The following is a 14,255-nucleotide window of genomic DNA, read 5'->3' on the forward strand; positions in this document are numbered from 1 at the left end:
GTCAAACAAACTGGGGAACTTCAAGCATATTTTAGCTGGTTGAAACTAACTAACTATATTTATTCAGACTCCTAACAACAATACATGACTCCACAAATAAACAACTGCGTGTGTGTGGGTGAATCTAAGGCATAAAAAGTGTCTGGTTGATGCACTACTTATTTTTTCACAATCAAACTTTATTTGATCATATTATTTGATATTGCTTACTATAAAATATGTTGAGGTAGTTATGGGGCACCATCTAACTTTTCGTAAAACAATGAACTAAAAGCTGAGCTTCTAGTGACATTGTCCTGCCGACAATGCTGTGTGGCTAAAATACAATTTGCCTACTTAATAGATGGGCAATAAGCAAAGTTTTTTTCATATTCAGTCAAAATCAGTGTACTCGTGTACTAGATTATTATTTTTGTCCGCAGTAGTCAAACCTGTATTATATACTTATCCGCTATCACAAAAAACTGATTGCATACAATGTCAGTCCAAAGACGCAATGGATGCAAATTTCCGCTGAGCACAGGAATGACGAAATGGCAAAAAAATTCGTTATTCGGCTTGCACAAACAGTGATCTGCTTTGGTGCATGCACGAGTTCTCATCTGGGAAGTCTCCACGTTTGGTTCTTCCATTCTGCTGTAACTGCTCCTAACACCCAAGAGAGACCATGCACACTTCTAACACTCTGAGCTGCAATAACTGTGAAGAATCCCTGTGTGGAACACACGGTGGCCTAACCCCAGCTACCATCTACCAAACAAACAAGAGCTTTTGGCTGGTGATGACAGCGGCAACACGCTGCCCTTTGTTGGGCTTCCCTAATGGGCATGAGCCGACAAATGCAACCAACGCATTGGAGACCACTGTGTTGCCCCCCACCCTTCAGCAGCAATCACGCAGTCTTGGAGCAGCTCTTTCTGAGATGGCCCTGCGAGGAGGTGCAAGAGGACTCGTCTGAGGAAGAGAACGAAGCAGACCCCCTGTTAGACGACCTGTACACCCGACGACTGCACCAGCACCTGCACCAGACCTCCTCCAGACGCGACCACGATCAATTCCTGCCACAGTTCTGGACGCCGGAGGAGGAGGTGCGAGTAAAGCGGATCCTCAGGGGGTCCGAGAAGAGAACCTGGTACCGCAGGATGCTTGCTGGGATGCGGATGGGCCAGCGGGCCGTCCGCCTCTGAGAGGATGTGGACTCTGGTGTTGCTGTTTGTAGCTTATAGAGTCACTTGCCGGTTCGTTTTTAGATATGTGGGGAAGGTATGTCGCCTATCAATTAAAGAAAATATTAAAAATGTTGACCAAGTTTTGTTTGGGCTTGGCAATTTGGTTTGTATGATAGAACAGACGCATAGACCTTTACCAGGTGGTTTGAGCTCGTTCCTCGTTTGTGCTTCTTGGTAACAATACTGCACAGTGAAGCTCAGGCTAAAAGTTCTATTCTTGGTTTTGTTCAGACATCATTACCAATTTTATTATAGTGAATAAAACTCATGAGTCGATGCCTTCCTCTCCTTGAGTCTAATTTCCACATGACTAATGAACATTCTTCTGTGTTTGGTTAAATGACTCAATCCTGACATTTTTCTTGGATTAAATGTTTATTTTGCCCAGTTATAATGCTTGATTCTGCCTTCATAAAGGCATATACAGTGGCGTTTTGCATTCTACTACTTATCGGATTTTCTTTGAGTGATTTAACACAGGACTAACATGAAGTTGGTTAGTCCTGAAGTTTAGAAAGGCTGTCGAACCCTAATGATGCCTAAAGCGCAAATACATATTACTTAACAAACCAAATAAAACTAAATTCTTCTTCAGTCATGCGTTATGTTCTTTTCCCCTGTCTAATGCTTCTCCAGACCTTTTCTTTGGCACCTAATATGTATTTTGTGCCTGTAGTCTAAACGGATTTGCGGTGACCTAATGGTGTGTTTTTGAGGTGTGATAGCATTTGTAGAAAGAACAGTGCTATCTTTCAAAAAAAAGGATTTTAAAAGCATCCATCATCCACAAAGCGCAAAGGTAAGCGGCTGTCTAGTCTCGCCAACACCAATATGAATAGTCAAAGCTCTATCTGCTTTCTACAGGCTTCCTCTCGCCAGGCTCCTACGCCTCACCTGTCAAAGGACATCTCTTCACTTATGGGTTAATCAGCTCCATCACAGCAAGCTGAAGATAGCAAGAGTTTTCCTTCTCCTAAAAAATAATTAGCTTTCTTGTTGTGCTACTGATGTCATACCTCAGCCGATTCATTTTATGACTGTCAATCTTTATTTATCTACAGTGAGATATCATTATGTGGCAGAAGGAAGCTTTCATTTAGCAGTTTGATCTGGAGTTTTGCATTTAACTGCTGTGTTGAAGAGGAACAGTGCAGTCAAAAGTTGTAAAGTTATGGGTTGTATGTGGCTTTATTATCCTAATGATTTGGACATTTAAACCACAAGCCCTTGACTGACTTAATGTCAACCAGTGTGGCGTAAAGTTGTGGCACACGTTTTCGGTGCCACAACTTTTAAATGTTTACACCAATCCATTTGGGCACATATACTATCATCAAAAAAAAAAAAATCTGGATATGAATTTATTCCTTCATCAATTTCGAGTAGTAGTAGTAGAATGTACTCAAATATATTATTCTTTATATACCTCAGACAGGAAATGTTTGTCACAGCAAGAACAGGAGGGTAATAGAATGAAATAGACTGATATTTATCCTGATTCTCCAGAGTCTCTCAGATTCAGCTCCGTCCGGGTCGACCGCCTCAGGTCAACCCTGGCTGGATTTGGTAAGTTCTGGTTTGTTTATTTCCCATGACAATCACAGCAGAGATTAGTTGGCTTCATTCAGCGCTAGCTTGACTTGCTTTTACAAACTGAAGCTTGAGTTAAACCCTCCTGGAAGATGTGGACATCAGTTGTATTTACAGTGGTAGGCATAAGTTTAGGCACCCATGCTAAAGTTCAATAAAAAGAGGAATGAAAAATCGTGTTTTGGAAATTGATGCCTTAATTAATCAGGTGAGGAAAAATCCAACCTTTAAGGACACCATTTGCTTTGTGAATGAATAATGTATCGTAAATAAATAAATGTTCTCCATTAAAATACAGGGTGCATAAGTATAGACGCCCCCATGTTAAATTCCAACAGAGGCAGGCAGATTTTTTTTTTTAAAGGACAGATTAAGTTCCCTTAGCCCTTGGAATTAAAATAGCCCCACATCATCACATACCCTTCACCATAACTAGAGATTGGCATGGTTTGATTTTTTCTGTTAGCCTATTAGCTCATGATAGACCCTGCCTGCCTCTATGGGAATTTAACAAAGTGTCTATACTTATGCACCCTGTATTTTAATGGAGAACATCTATTTATTTTCGATACATTATTCATTCACAAAGAAAATTGGTGTCCTGTCCATAAGGATGTGTATAGTTAAGGCATTTCCAAAAGATGATTTTTTTTTTATTCCTCGTTTTAGTCAGCTTAAGCATAGGTGCCTAAACTTATGCCTACCACTGTATTTCAAAAGATAAAGATGTTTACTTATTTACCTCCATTTTGTAATTCTCTTTGCTTGCTTGGCCGAAGCTTGCGCAGTAAAGCTGCATGATCACATTTAAATGAAGGGTATTTTCATAGGCCCTGCAATGAACAATGATTTGTAATTATTTGAGTACGAAGACGTCAAATAAATAGACTGTGACTGGGCTAAAATGAATCCTGTCCCCAATGTAGAACCGATCTGCTAGAGATTCTTATTAAAATACCACTTGAATGACAGTTACACTCAGCAATTGAAATGGTTTTTTAAGCTGTGGTCTAAAAATGTATCCACATCATAATGACCAACATACCCCAAACTTCTCACCAGAGCTCCAGGCATGAGTGGCTTGATGTCATCTACTTTTTAAAGCGAGCTCTGTCACGCTCAGGAATTCGGTGCCATGGATATAGAGCTTGCTATGTATGTGGTTTGGCGTTTACGTCACTAATAATTGGATTCAATGGCAATAAAGTCTTCTTTGCTATTTTGTTTCTACAATGAATCGGTCTTAGTGACCAAATGCAATGCAGGCTTTTGTGAAATTGTGAGTACCTAGACTGCTGGTTTGCAAAGCTTCAATATGCAATGTAATTTAATGCTCTATAGCTGATGCTATCTGGCAAGATTTGCACACCCCTCCCTTTTGTTGCTTACAATAATATATGTATTATTATTACACAAATCGTATGAGTATTGATAAATTATAATGCTTTTGAGTTTCTGCTGGCATATTACGTTTTTCTCTATTGAAGGAATGTTGACATTTTAATAGATTTGATCAGTTTAAAATGTAATTGCTTGGAAATTAATTTATTTGAAAAAACTTTTAGAATGACCTTCAGATCTTGGTGTTCATAGTGCACCAATGGGAAAGACTATACTATCTCACCTATTTCTCATTATTTTACCTCACATATAGCTCTTAAACCATATTTTGTAATGTCAGCAAACTTGCTGAGTATTTTCCATAGCACCCATCTTGAACCTCTATTCCCCCTGTCCTCCGTCACGTCCCTCAGGAGCAAATCCACGACCGACATCCCCATGGAGTCCCCGGGCTACCAGGATGATGGGCAGAACTTGGGGGGTCCTGACGTCAGCAGGCCAAGTCGCCCTCCAAATGGTGCCAGGTCCAAGGAGAGCGTGGAGAAATGGCAGGAGGTGCGGCCGCTTTCATCCCAACCTTTACCTTTTTTAATCATGTAAAATTAAACAACTTAACATTGAGGGTGAAGGAAAGGCATACAAGGAGGAGTGGGTGTAGTGACTGAGTGCAGCATAGCTTTAGTACAAGTTATACATTTGTTATTGTTCGTGGTGCTGTATCAGTTACCGTAGATATATTTCACGGTGCCTCCTGAATGAGTAGTACACAGAACTATTTTGATCATCGAACATTGTACTCAATGGGCAGAATATCGGTTTGTGTACGTGTTAAATGTTGTGTATTTGAGACATTTAACACTAGGGACCCTATTTGAATGGTCTGAAACGCTAGTGAGAAGCGTGAAAAGCAAGTAGTTGTCTCTGGCACTGTTGCTATTATACCGGCGGATAAATTACTCGAGCGCCCGACACGAATCTAAGATTGGTTGGTCTGAATACCCGTAGGTGTGTTTTGGGTGTGACATGCAATAAACAATGAGAGTGCCATCTCCCATCCCCTTTAAGAGCCATGAGCGCATTTGGACGGGACAAGTGGATATTCTGACAGCGCGTCTGCAGTTTCTGCTGAGACATATTAATGACCACCTGAATTTCAAACTCCAAATGGGTCAGTTTATGGCCAAATAATATTGCCTAATTCACACATGGAATAGCGTTTTCTTCTACAACTTCAGAAACACTGAGTCGTCGTATACATTTCGGCAAAGAGACCTTAACACATGCATGATATGCGGTCCTGTTGCCGCAACTGTGGGTCTAGTTAATGATATGCGGCAGTACATAAACGAACATCAGTTGTTACAGTATTGTAAACATTATCGACTTGTGTTAATAATATGCATGTCTCCCCCCGTAATATTCATTGCCATTGACTGTATTATGCGGAACGTATTTAGTTTGCGTGTGTTTAAACAGATGGGTGCACATTCATTCATTCTTTTAAACACTCACTCGTGGTAAAACTATGTTTTCGCACCATCAAAGTTGGTTTGCTGTGGGGGATAATCAGCTATACGCCAGGTGCAAACTAGCAACGTTACATGTGTTGTTGTAGAAAGTCAATTGCGCTGGGTGCAAGATAGGGACCTAGAACCGCCTTGGGGGCACATCTGACCACCAGTTAACAAGGTGAAATTCCATCGCTAGAAACATGACCCCTGCTGTATCTGCAAGGCCGCAGTTGACCTTTTCTCCAGCAAGTGTCGCAAGGGTGCAGGTTGCAGGTGCAAGACTAATAACGAAATCTAAAGAAGACTAAAATCTATTGCAAATGTTCCCGGAACAAAATAACATTTGTTATTACGAAGTATGCTTTGTAGAATACTTAATTTTATTTCAGAACTTATTCCTTGACTTGCCAGAATCACCCTTTTTATACATTAGGTCTAACTGCTGGTATAATATGTTTATATAAACGTACAGTTTTATGTAATGTACTTTATATTTTTATAGCCTAAATTAATTGTAAGGCCTGGATATCTCATTATTGGCATATATGTAGGCTACTAATAAAGCAAGGATACATGTTATCAAAAGCGTTGGCTTTTATATTTTTATTAGTAGGCAAAAATTAATTACACTTCTTTCTATGCAACTAACTAAGCATTATGCCCAACACCAAATGTATGTATGCATTAACTATTTTGATTTCAAAATAATCAAAAATCAACGCCGCAGAAATGGTGCTGTCTATGGGTTGGCCCAGCTCGAAAGTGCGGTCCGCCAGCATTAGCAGATAATCAAAAGGCGAAATCTACAACACAAGCACTCCCCTCGTAATATACACAGAGCATATTTTGAGGCGAGGAGTGGATGGGTTGACTGGTTGTGATGGTTATTTGATTTTGTTTGCTTCGACCTTCGAAGAAAAATGGTCATATTTTCCCTGCTGATCCCGATGCAGTTCTGATGCGCTCAGACAGGTCGGTGGAAAGTGGCTCTACTTGGTCCACTTCGGGAAGTTTTGTTGTGTTTCTAATGTGCATCTTTATATACACAGTAATATATTTATTTTAATGTTTCTTTTGTTTGTGGTTTAAGGATTTGACAAAGTGGAAGAACCGACGTAGGAGCACCAATTCTGACCTCCACAGGAAGGTCGAGGAACGAAACCATGATGTCAACGAGACGACCAGGGGGACTAGGGCGACCGTTGGACAGAATAAAACGGCAAACGGGTACTCAGTGACCTCTGAAACAAAATAAATTAGAAATGTATATTTATCTAAGCCCTTCTGGGAAGTTGAATTTACTAGTAGTAGTAAAGTGCGATGTTGGAATCAGTTGTATATTCAATGATTCAACCCACTGAAATAATCAATGCAAAGACATTTGGATATGAGCTAAGAATGTCCAACAAGCTGATATGTAACTAGATACAGGACTCAAACCCCCACGTCTGCCCTCTCCTCCATCCCCTCCTCACCTCTATCTCCCCGGCTCCTCTTTCCTCCTCGCTCCTCAGAGACCAGCTGTCGCCTTCTGTTCCCGGCCCAGCCTCCTCCCATTCATCCAGAGCCTCTCGCCCAGCACTCTCTCGGAGTTACACAGTCGAGACCCTGCTCGGAGACCCCTGGCCCAACAAAGCATCCTCCTCATGTAGCCCCGTCCAGAACCAGGTACCCCAATATTGCATTGTACCTGATTGTTGTTTTGTGCTCATTTCCATCTGCAGTCTCTATGAAATTGAGTCAAGTGTCATCTGTGGCTGCGGATGGGGACTGCTTTGATTGGTCTCTAATGTGTTGGGGGGTTTTGCTGTCCCAGTTGGTTGGAACTTCATTGTTAATCTCTAGCATATATTCTTTAATAATTTGTAACCATAGGAGTACTCAACAGTGAATTCTCTGCAGAGTACCTGGCTTGCATGTTACAGCCGATCCCCACTTGTTGGTTGGCATGATTTGAATGATCAACGCCTCACAACATTTTAGAATCTTTAGAAATAGGTTTGTTTTTGCGGGCCTTTCTTTTATTTAAAGCCCCTGTCTGGAGCCATGCCCGCCTCTCACCGCTCTCTGCTTGGAGAGGAGGTCCCTTCCGCTTCATTGGCCTCCGACGGCAACGCCTCCTCCACCGCTACCACCCCCTCCACCTGCAGTCCTTACACCTCCCAGACCCTCATCAAGCTCCAGCCTGGTCCCACTGCTGGACAGACCCAGACCGGCGGGAGGGGTCGTAGAACCACTATGGGGCCGGTCCCGTATTCGGGCATTGGCACGGTCGACCGTACACCTTACTCACCGCAGGTCACGGACCGCAAAATCACAATCCTCCATCACGGGCCGTTCCTCCAGCGGAGAGACGTGACCCAGCAGAACCACTGCTCTCTGAACACTGCCGAGCCTGGAGCCGGGGAGGAGGCGGGAGGTCTGGTGAACGGGCCAACGCACCACAGCTTCCTCCACAGGTATTTAGGGGAAAGGACAGCGCATTAACTACCTGACTTTAGGTTTTAAGGGAAAGGCAATTATCAGTTTTTGTCGTGTAATCAAATGTTGTGGGCTACAAATATCAACCAAAGAAAAAAAAGTACATTTTGTTGTTTTTTGGGGGGGAAAGTTGTCTGTACTTTGACAGTTGTACACCCTAGTCATTACACTATCCCCCTATTTACAGATATAAATACTTTAATGCAAGCAATAACAGGCCATTTTATACCTTCTGCAGAAGTTGAAAGGAATTCCCAACAAAACTGAAGCCTAAAATCTTTTTAGTGATGAATTTCTGACCAGATGATTGCTCTAATGCGATTTCAGGAATCGTCAATAAATGTCAAAAGGCTCATAACTAATAAACTAAAAATATGTCTCGCCTGAACATGTCTCAGATAAGCCGAATAAAATCCAAGGAAACAAGAAAATTGGAGTTGCTGCTGTTAAAGTTAGAGGACTCATTTTTCAAAAGAGGTTTATTCGATTTAGGTTTCCAATGTTCGTGAATAAGTCCTGTTATTTTTTACAATCATGGGTATTTTCTTTCATGTTGGCTTCGTAAAGTGCTCCTTTGTTACTAATTGGTTCCCCTTCAAGGATTCAACCCAGTACCCTATAACAGTGATCAAAGTTCCTTTCGGGAATGTATTACCTTTAGTGGATCGAACCAACAACATTATTCTGTCCTCTAACAATAATTATCTTACCAGTTAACCTCCACTAGTGACCTGCATACCCCCTCCTCTTCCTTGGTTCTCAGGTACAACTCTATGCCCTGGTCGGGCTCGGCCAGCCTCCCTCGAGGGTACCGCCGGTCTGAAGGCTCGGCACGCCTATCAAACGTCCTCACGGCCCGCCCCTTCGGTACCAGGCCCTCCAGGAAGTCCTCACTGCTCAGCACAGTGAGTTCAGTGTTCATCAGGCCTAGGGATGGGAATCGAGAACCGGTTCTTGTTCAGAACCGGTTCCGAGTCAACCGATTCCTTGGAATCGTTAGCAAGCCTGCATAACGATTCCGCTTATCGGTTCCGGTCGCGGCAAATGCGTCGTGACGTCACACACGCTGCTTTGATTTGGTTCAGAACGCAGCAAACATGTCGCCGCCGAGGAAGAATCGCATTGTGCGTTCACACCAAACGCGACGGGGCGACAAGATCCCATACAAAGTGAACGTAGAGACGAGTATAAGGGCGAGTTTTTCGCGGGAGAAAACCGATGACAAGTTTTTGTCGTGATGACAGCCAATCAGCGTTCAACAGCGTGATAACTGAGTGACATGTGTAACGTAACAGCCAATCCGCGTTCAGCCGTCAAACTCAGTGCAGTGCAGTCCGGGTGAACCGCGGAATGGAGGAGAAAGTGATTGTTGCAGTTTGCGACTCCCGGAGCTCTATATATAATGGTATATAATATATTATATACTATATTATAATTGTATATATAATATCACGGCCAACAGCTCTGTCGCCTCCGGATGGCCGTAGCGTGGGGAGCTCTCATAGGGATTGGGCTTCTCGGGGTTTGTTTACCGGCATTGCTATGGTTTCCGGTCTTGTGTGTTCCAACGGTTTATTAGGTAGGCCCATCTAATAAATCTCTGTCTAATCAATGCTTCATTTTGTTTATGTCAGTTTAATTTTGTTACAAGTTGAATGCAAATGAGCACTGTTAGAATTCCAAAAGGCACAAGCTCTTACTTGGCTGTTTTCAGTCTGTGTTTTTAGTTGTATGGCACATAATGATGGCATTTGGGCTTAAAAAGCGAAACATATATCTTTTCGTCTAGACCAATTGATTTGAAAATGTACAATTTCCTAATACTAGAAGCACTTCTGATCAGATATTAAAGAGATGTAATGCAAACAAACACATTTATACTTATTTTCTCACCCAATGAGAATCGATAAGAGAATCGATTAGGAATCGGATCGATAAGCAGAATCGGAATCGGAATCGTGAAATTCTTATCAATTCCCATCCCTAATCAGGCCAGTGAAACGTTAAACGCAGTCTCCCGATCGGAGAGATAATCGGGGGAAAATATGTAATCCATATAAATATACAATTGAAATAGTCTTGTGGTTAACCTGATTTTAAACATGTTAACAAAAAATGCCTTTGGTTTTACGATTATATTTATGATTAATGATTATTCATGGCAACATAATTCCTACTTTGAGTGAGGACCAGTACAACATGTTCAAGGGGCCAGTATGTTTTGAGAACCTCTTTGACACGGATGAGATATAAATTTACATTTACATTTAGGGCATTTAGCAGACGCTTTTATCCAAAGCGACTTACAATAAGTACATTTGTCATAAGAAGGTAAAAGAATATATCGCTGTCGGTACAGGAAAGATTTTCATAGAACCAAGTGCTAAAAATCGCTAGGCTAACCCATTACACGTATGCAGCAGTGATAGCTAGCTACTGTAGATGCTACACAATAAAGTACTATGAATAAATAAAACATAAAGTAAGTGCGTACATTAGGTGCGTACGTCAAGTGCCAGGACGTACAACATACAATAGTGGGAGGAAGGGACTAGATGACTATGCAGAGTCTAGGTGAACTCTGAACAGATGAGTTTTCAGTCTTTTGCGAAAGCTTTTGAGCGACTCTGGTCCTGACATCGGCAGGGAGCTCGTTCCACCACTGTGGTGCCAAACCAGAAGAGTTGTGACTTAGCTGACCGACCTTTGCTTGCTATTAGCGATGGCGGTACCAGACGTCCAGCTGAGGTAGTTGAGCAGAGCGATCAAGCTGGGGTGTCTGGTTTGAACAACGCTTGGAGGCAGGCAGGGGCAGTTCCAACGACCGCCTTGTATGTCAGTACCATCATCTTAAATCTGATTCGAGCTACTACGGGGAGCCTGTGGCATTAGGAGTCTTGTTGAGGTTAAGCCTCAGGGGATCGGCAGTCGCCAAGTGCCGACGTCTGCAAGACATTCAGATATGGATGTTGCCAATTGGGTTATGTAAGAGGAGGGGGAAGATGGGAATAGTTGAGTGTCGTCAGTGTAGCAGTGAAAAGCTGTGTGATTACAGAGCCCAGAGATCTGGTATAGGGGGCGGAACAGAAGGAGCCCCAGTGCAGAGCCTTGAGGGACACCAGTGTCAAGCGTGCAAGGTTTGGACAAGGTTACCTGATGGGTGCGATTCGTCAGGTAGGATGTGAACCAGGATAGGGCAGATTCAGCGATGTCCAGTTCGGTGAGAGTGGCCAGGAGGATCTGGTGGTTCACGTGTCAAATGCTGCGGACAGGTTGAGGATTATGAAAACCGATGAGTGGGACGAGGCTCTGGCAGCACGGAGTGACTCAGTCAGTGGGACTCAGTGGAGTGTGCCTTCTTTAAGCCTGAATGATGAGGGTCAAGCAGGTTGTTGTGAGAAAGATGAGACAGTTGGTTAGAGATGGCACGTTCAAGTGTTTTAGGAAGGAATGAAAGAAGAGATACCGTCTGTAGTTCTGGATGCCGGTGGTGTCAAGGGTCGGTTTCTTGAGGAGAGGCTTTATTCTGGCAGTCTTGAAAGACGCAGGAACAAGGCCTGAAGTGAGAGGTAGTTTATATAGTTCATGTTTCTCCTAATCAAAATATATCAGGAGGGATTTAATAGGATGAAGATAATGCAAGGGGAAGATGCTCAATATCTAGATCAAGGAGTTTTTTTCTTTCTAATGTGCTTTGATGGGAAACTTTATATACTTTATAGTAGTTGTTTTTGAGTTAATTTTAAAGTTCTCAGCTGGAGAATAGTTGGATTCTAATGAAATGATATGAGAGTAGACTGTGTATGATGTTGAGGATGCTGTGATGTCACAGTTCTATGGGTTCGTAAAAGGGTGGTAATATGACTTTCTGTTGACACGAGAGCAGGTAAGTCGGTTCATGGAAACGGAGGTGGTTATTTAGTATTTTGGGTGAACAGCACTTGTTGCTGATCATTTCCTGTTTTTGTTCACACTCTACATGCTAGCCGTCTTGTGTTACCACTAGCGGCTCATCTTTCCATCCATAATGCATATAGGCTGGAAGGTAGAGACCACTGCTACCTGACCGCTCCATCACACGTCGGGCTCATCTGCTTCCACTCCGCTGGCCCGAGATATTATACTTTTTGCTTAGAAGTTATTAATCCGTTATTATGTTATAATTACGTACTCTGCAATTTGGATCTGTCCAGCTATGGAGGTATTTCAACTAAACCGTGTGGGCGGATTGCTGGATTCTTTATTGAGCCCCAAAATAAATGTATGGCATTACATGGAAAAATATTGCTATAGTAATTTGGCAATGTGTCTTAAGTAATATTGCAGGAGGGGCCCAAAATACTTAAGACTCGCTGAGTAGCCTGCATGCAATTAAAGTGATCATAATTCAAGGATCTCGCTTGCTCTCTGTCAATGTCCGTCTTTCTTCCCCCCCCCCCCCCCCCTGCAGGGAAGTGACTACAAGACCCTCCCACTGAGCGGTGACATGCAAGCTCCCCAGCCCATCCTGAACCGTCAGGTCGCGACCTCCCTCATTAGGGCTCCCCGCCAAGCCGCAGAGAAACAGGAAGTGGAGAACCAGGCAGAGAAGGAACGTGACAGGGAAGAGGGTGGACATACAAACGGTCTTCCCTACTGCAGTCAACCACCCTTTAAAACCCTTTCCCAAACACACCTGTCTCCTCCAGCCGTTCACGCCGCACCACAGGTTTGTAGTCATTCAATTCCAGTACCTGATTTCATGAAGTAAATCTGAATTGACTTTATATAAAATGAAGATGAAAAGCATCACACAGCCAATGTTGACGCAACTGTGAATTGGAACTCTTCAGGACAAACTTGGTGGTGATTTACAGATGAAGTAAATGGATGATAGATGTGAATCTTAAAAATATTGTGTCTCAAGTGAGTGGATGTATTTAATCTGAGCTGGGCTGCCTGGTCGCTGTGCTCCCGTAGCGACAGCGTATCCCGCGGTTTCTAGTTTCCAACAGAAAGCAGGACACCTAGAATCTCAGGGTGTCTGCTTTGCCGTGTGTGTGGCTTCCACAGAAGCGGATGAGGGTGAGTCTGAGCCTGACACCCAACAGTGTGGATGACTTCGGTTTCCAGACAGACTGGAGCGCCACTGGAGCCAGAGTCACCTCTGTTCAACAAGGTGAGGGACTCAACCAACTATCTGTTATACCGGGGAGCAAGAGTCCCGTCTTTTCAACCAGGTAAGAGACTACCAAATACTTGTTACACTGGGGATTCAGTTGGAATGGAGCCAGAGTCACTTCGGTTCAACCAGGTAAGAGACTCCACTAACTACCTGTTACACTGGGGATTCAGATGGAATTGAGCTAGAGTTGCATCTGATGGACCAGCTTAGAGACTCCACTTACTACCTATTATATAGTGGATTCTGTTGAAGTGGAATTTGGGTTAATTCTTGTTGTCCTGGACCGGGCAATTGGATATGCTATTACAGTACTGCGGACTCGTTCAGAATGTGTCCGTCGGGCTTTCTGAAACACCACTGGACTTGTTGAGCAAATGAGGAGAATAGAACATCATTGCTAACATCATGAGGACATTATCTCAGACTTTGAAAGGTTTATTAATGCACTTTTGTGTATGTGTTGGGGGGGCTTTAGACATTACATGGAGAAGGTAAAATGCAAGCAAAGTGGAAGGAAGTTATCCTGCCATACAGTGTGGTTTATTTTAACCATTGACCAAGGCAAGATTATTAATACAGCACCTATCAAATCCAAAGGAATTTTTAAGAATAACATTTTCACTATTTCGGACCCAAGACCCACGCATTGTCTAGCATGGTAACTGGTTTACAATGCTATTCAAATGGGCGAGCTTGCGAGCATTTGAAAAGATGCTAAATATTATGATTTTCAAAATGGGAAGTTTATGGTGTATGGTCCGTGAACAAGCATTGGATCAATGTTACCCTACACTCTGGAATCATGCTAGACGAGGGCTCCTCGAATGCAAAAAATAGTGAACTCACTCCTTTTTTAATGCAGTTATTGCATTTAACAATGCATCCCACTGTTTTTTTTTATCCTTTTCCTGTTTTTATGTCATGTTTTATTTGTCTGAA

The 14,255-nt window shown here is 42.7% G+C and overlaps 1 protein-coding gene across 6 annotated transcripts in view; it reads left to right on the top strand.

The window, feature by feature from the left end:
- LOC130403182 (LIM domain only protein 7-like) overlaps positions 1-14,255 on the top strand; it is a 46,484-nt gene that overhangs the window by 16,099 nt on the left and 16,130 nt on the right. For 4 of the 6 annotated variants that reach the window (XM_056607382.1, XM_056607383.1, XM_056607384.1 and 1 more), the window contains exons 9-16: positions 2,736-2,795; positions 4,574-4,715; positions 6,762-6,898; positions 7,186-7,339; positions 7,703-8,130; positions 8,916-9,057; positions 12,603-12,860; positions 13,205-13,310. In XM_056607382.1, coding sequence (XP_056463357.1) covers positions 2,736-2,795; positions 4,574-4,715; positions 6,762-6,898; positions 7,186-7,339; positions 7,703-8,130; positions 8,916-9,057; positions 12,603-12,860; positions 13,205-13,310 — 1,427 coding nt within the window. The remainder of the gene's footprint in view (positions 1-2,735; positions 2,796-4,573; positions 4,716-6,761; positions 6,899-7,185; positions 7,340-7,702; positions 8,131-8,915; positions 9,058-12,602; positions 12,861-13,204; positions 13,311-14,255) is intronic. The other 2 variants (XM_056607385.1, XM_056607387.1) reach the window with 1 other exon arrangement.

This window comes from Gadus chalcogrammus, chromosome 14 (genome assembly GCF_026213295.1).
Source record: "Gadus chalcogrammus isolate NIFS_2021 chromosome 14, NIFS_Gcha_1.0, whole genome shotgun sequence".
NCBI classification, from domain to species: Eukaryota; Metazoa; Chordata; class Actinopteri; order Gadiformes; family Gadidae; genus Gadus; species Gadus chalcogrammus.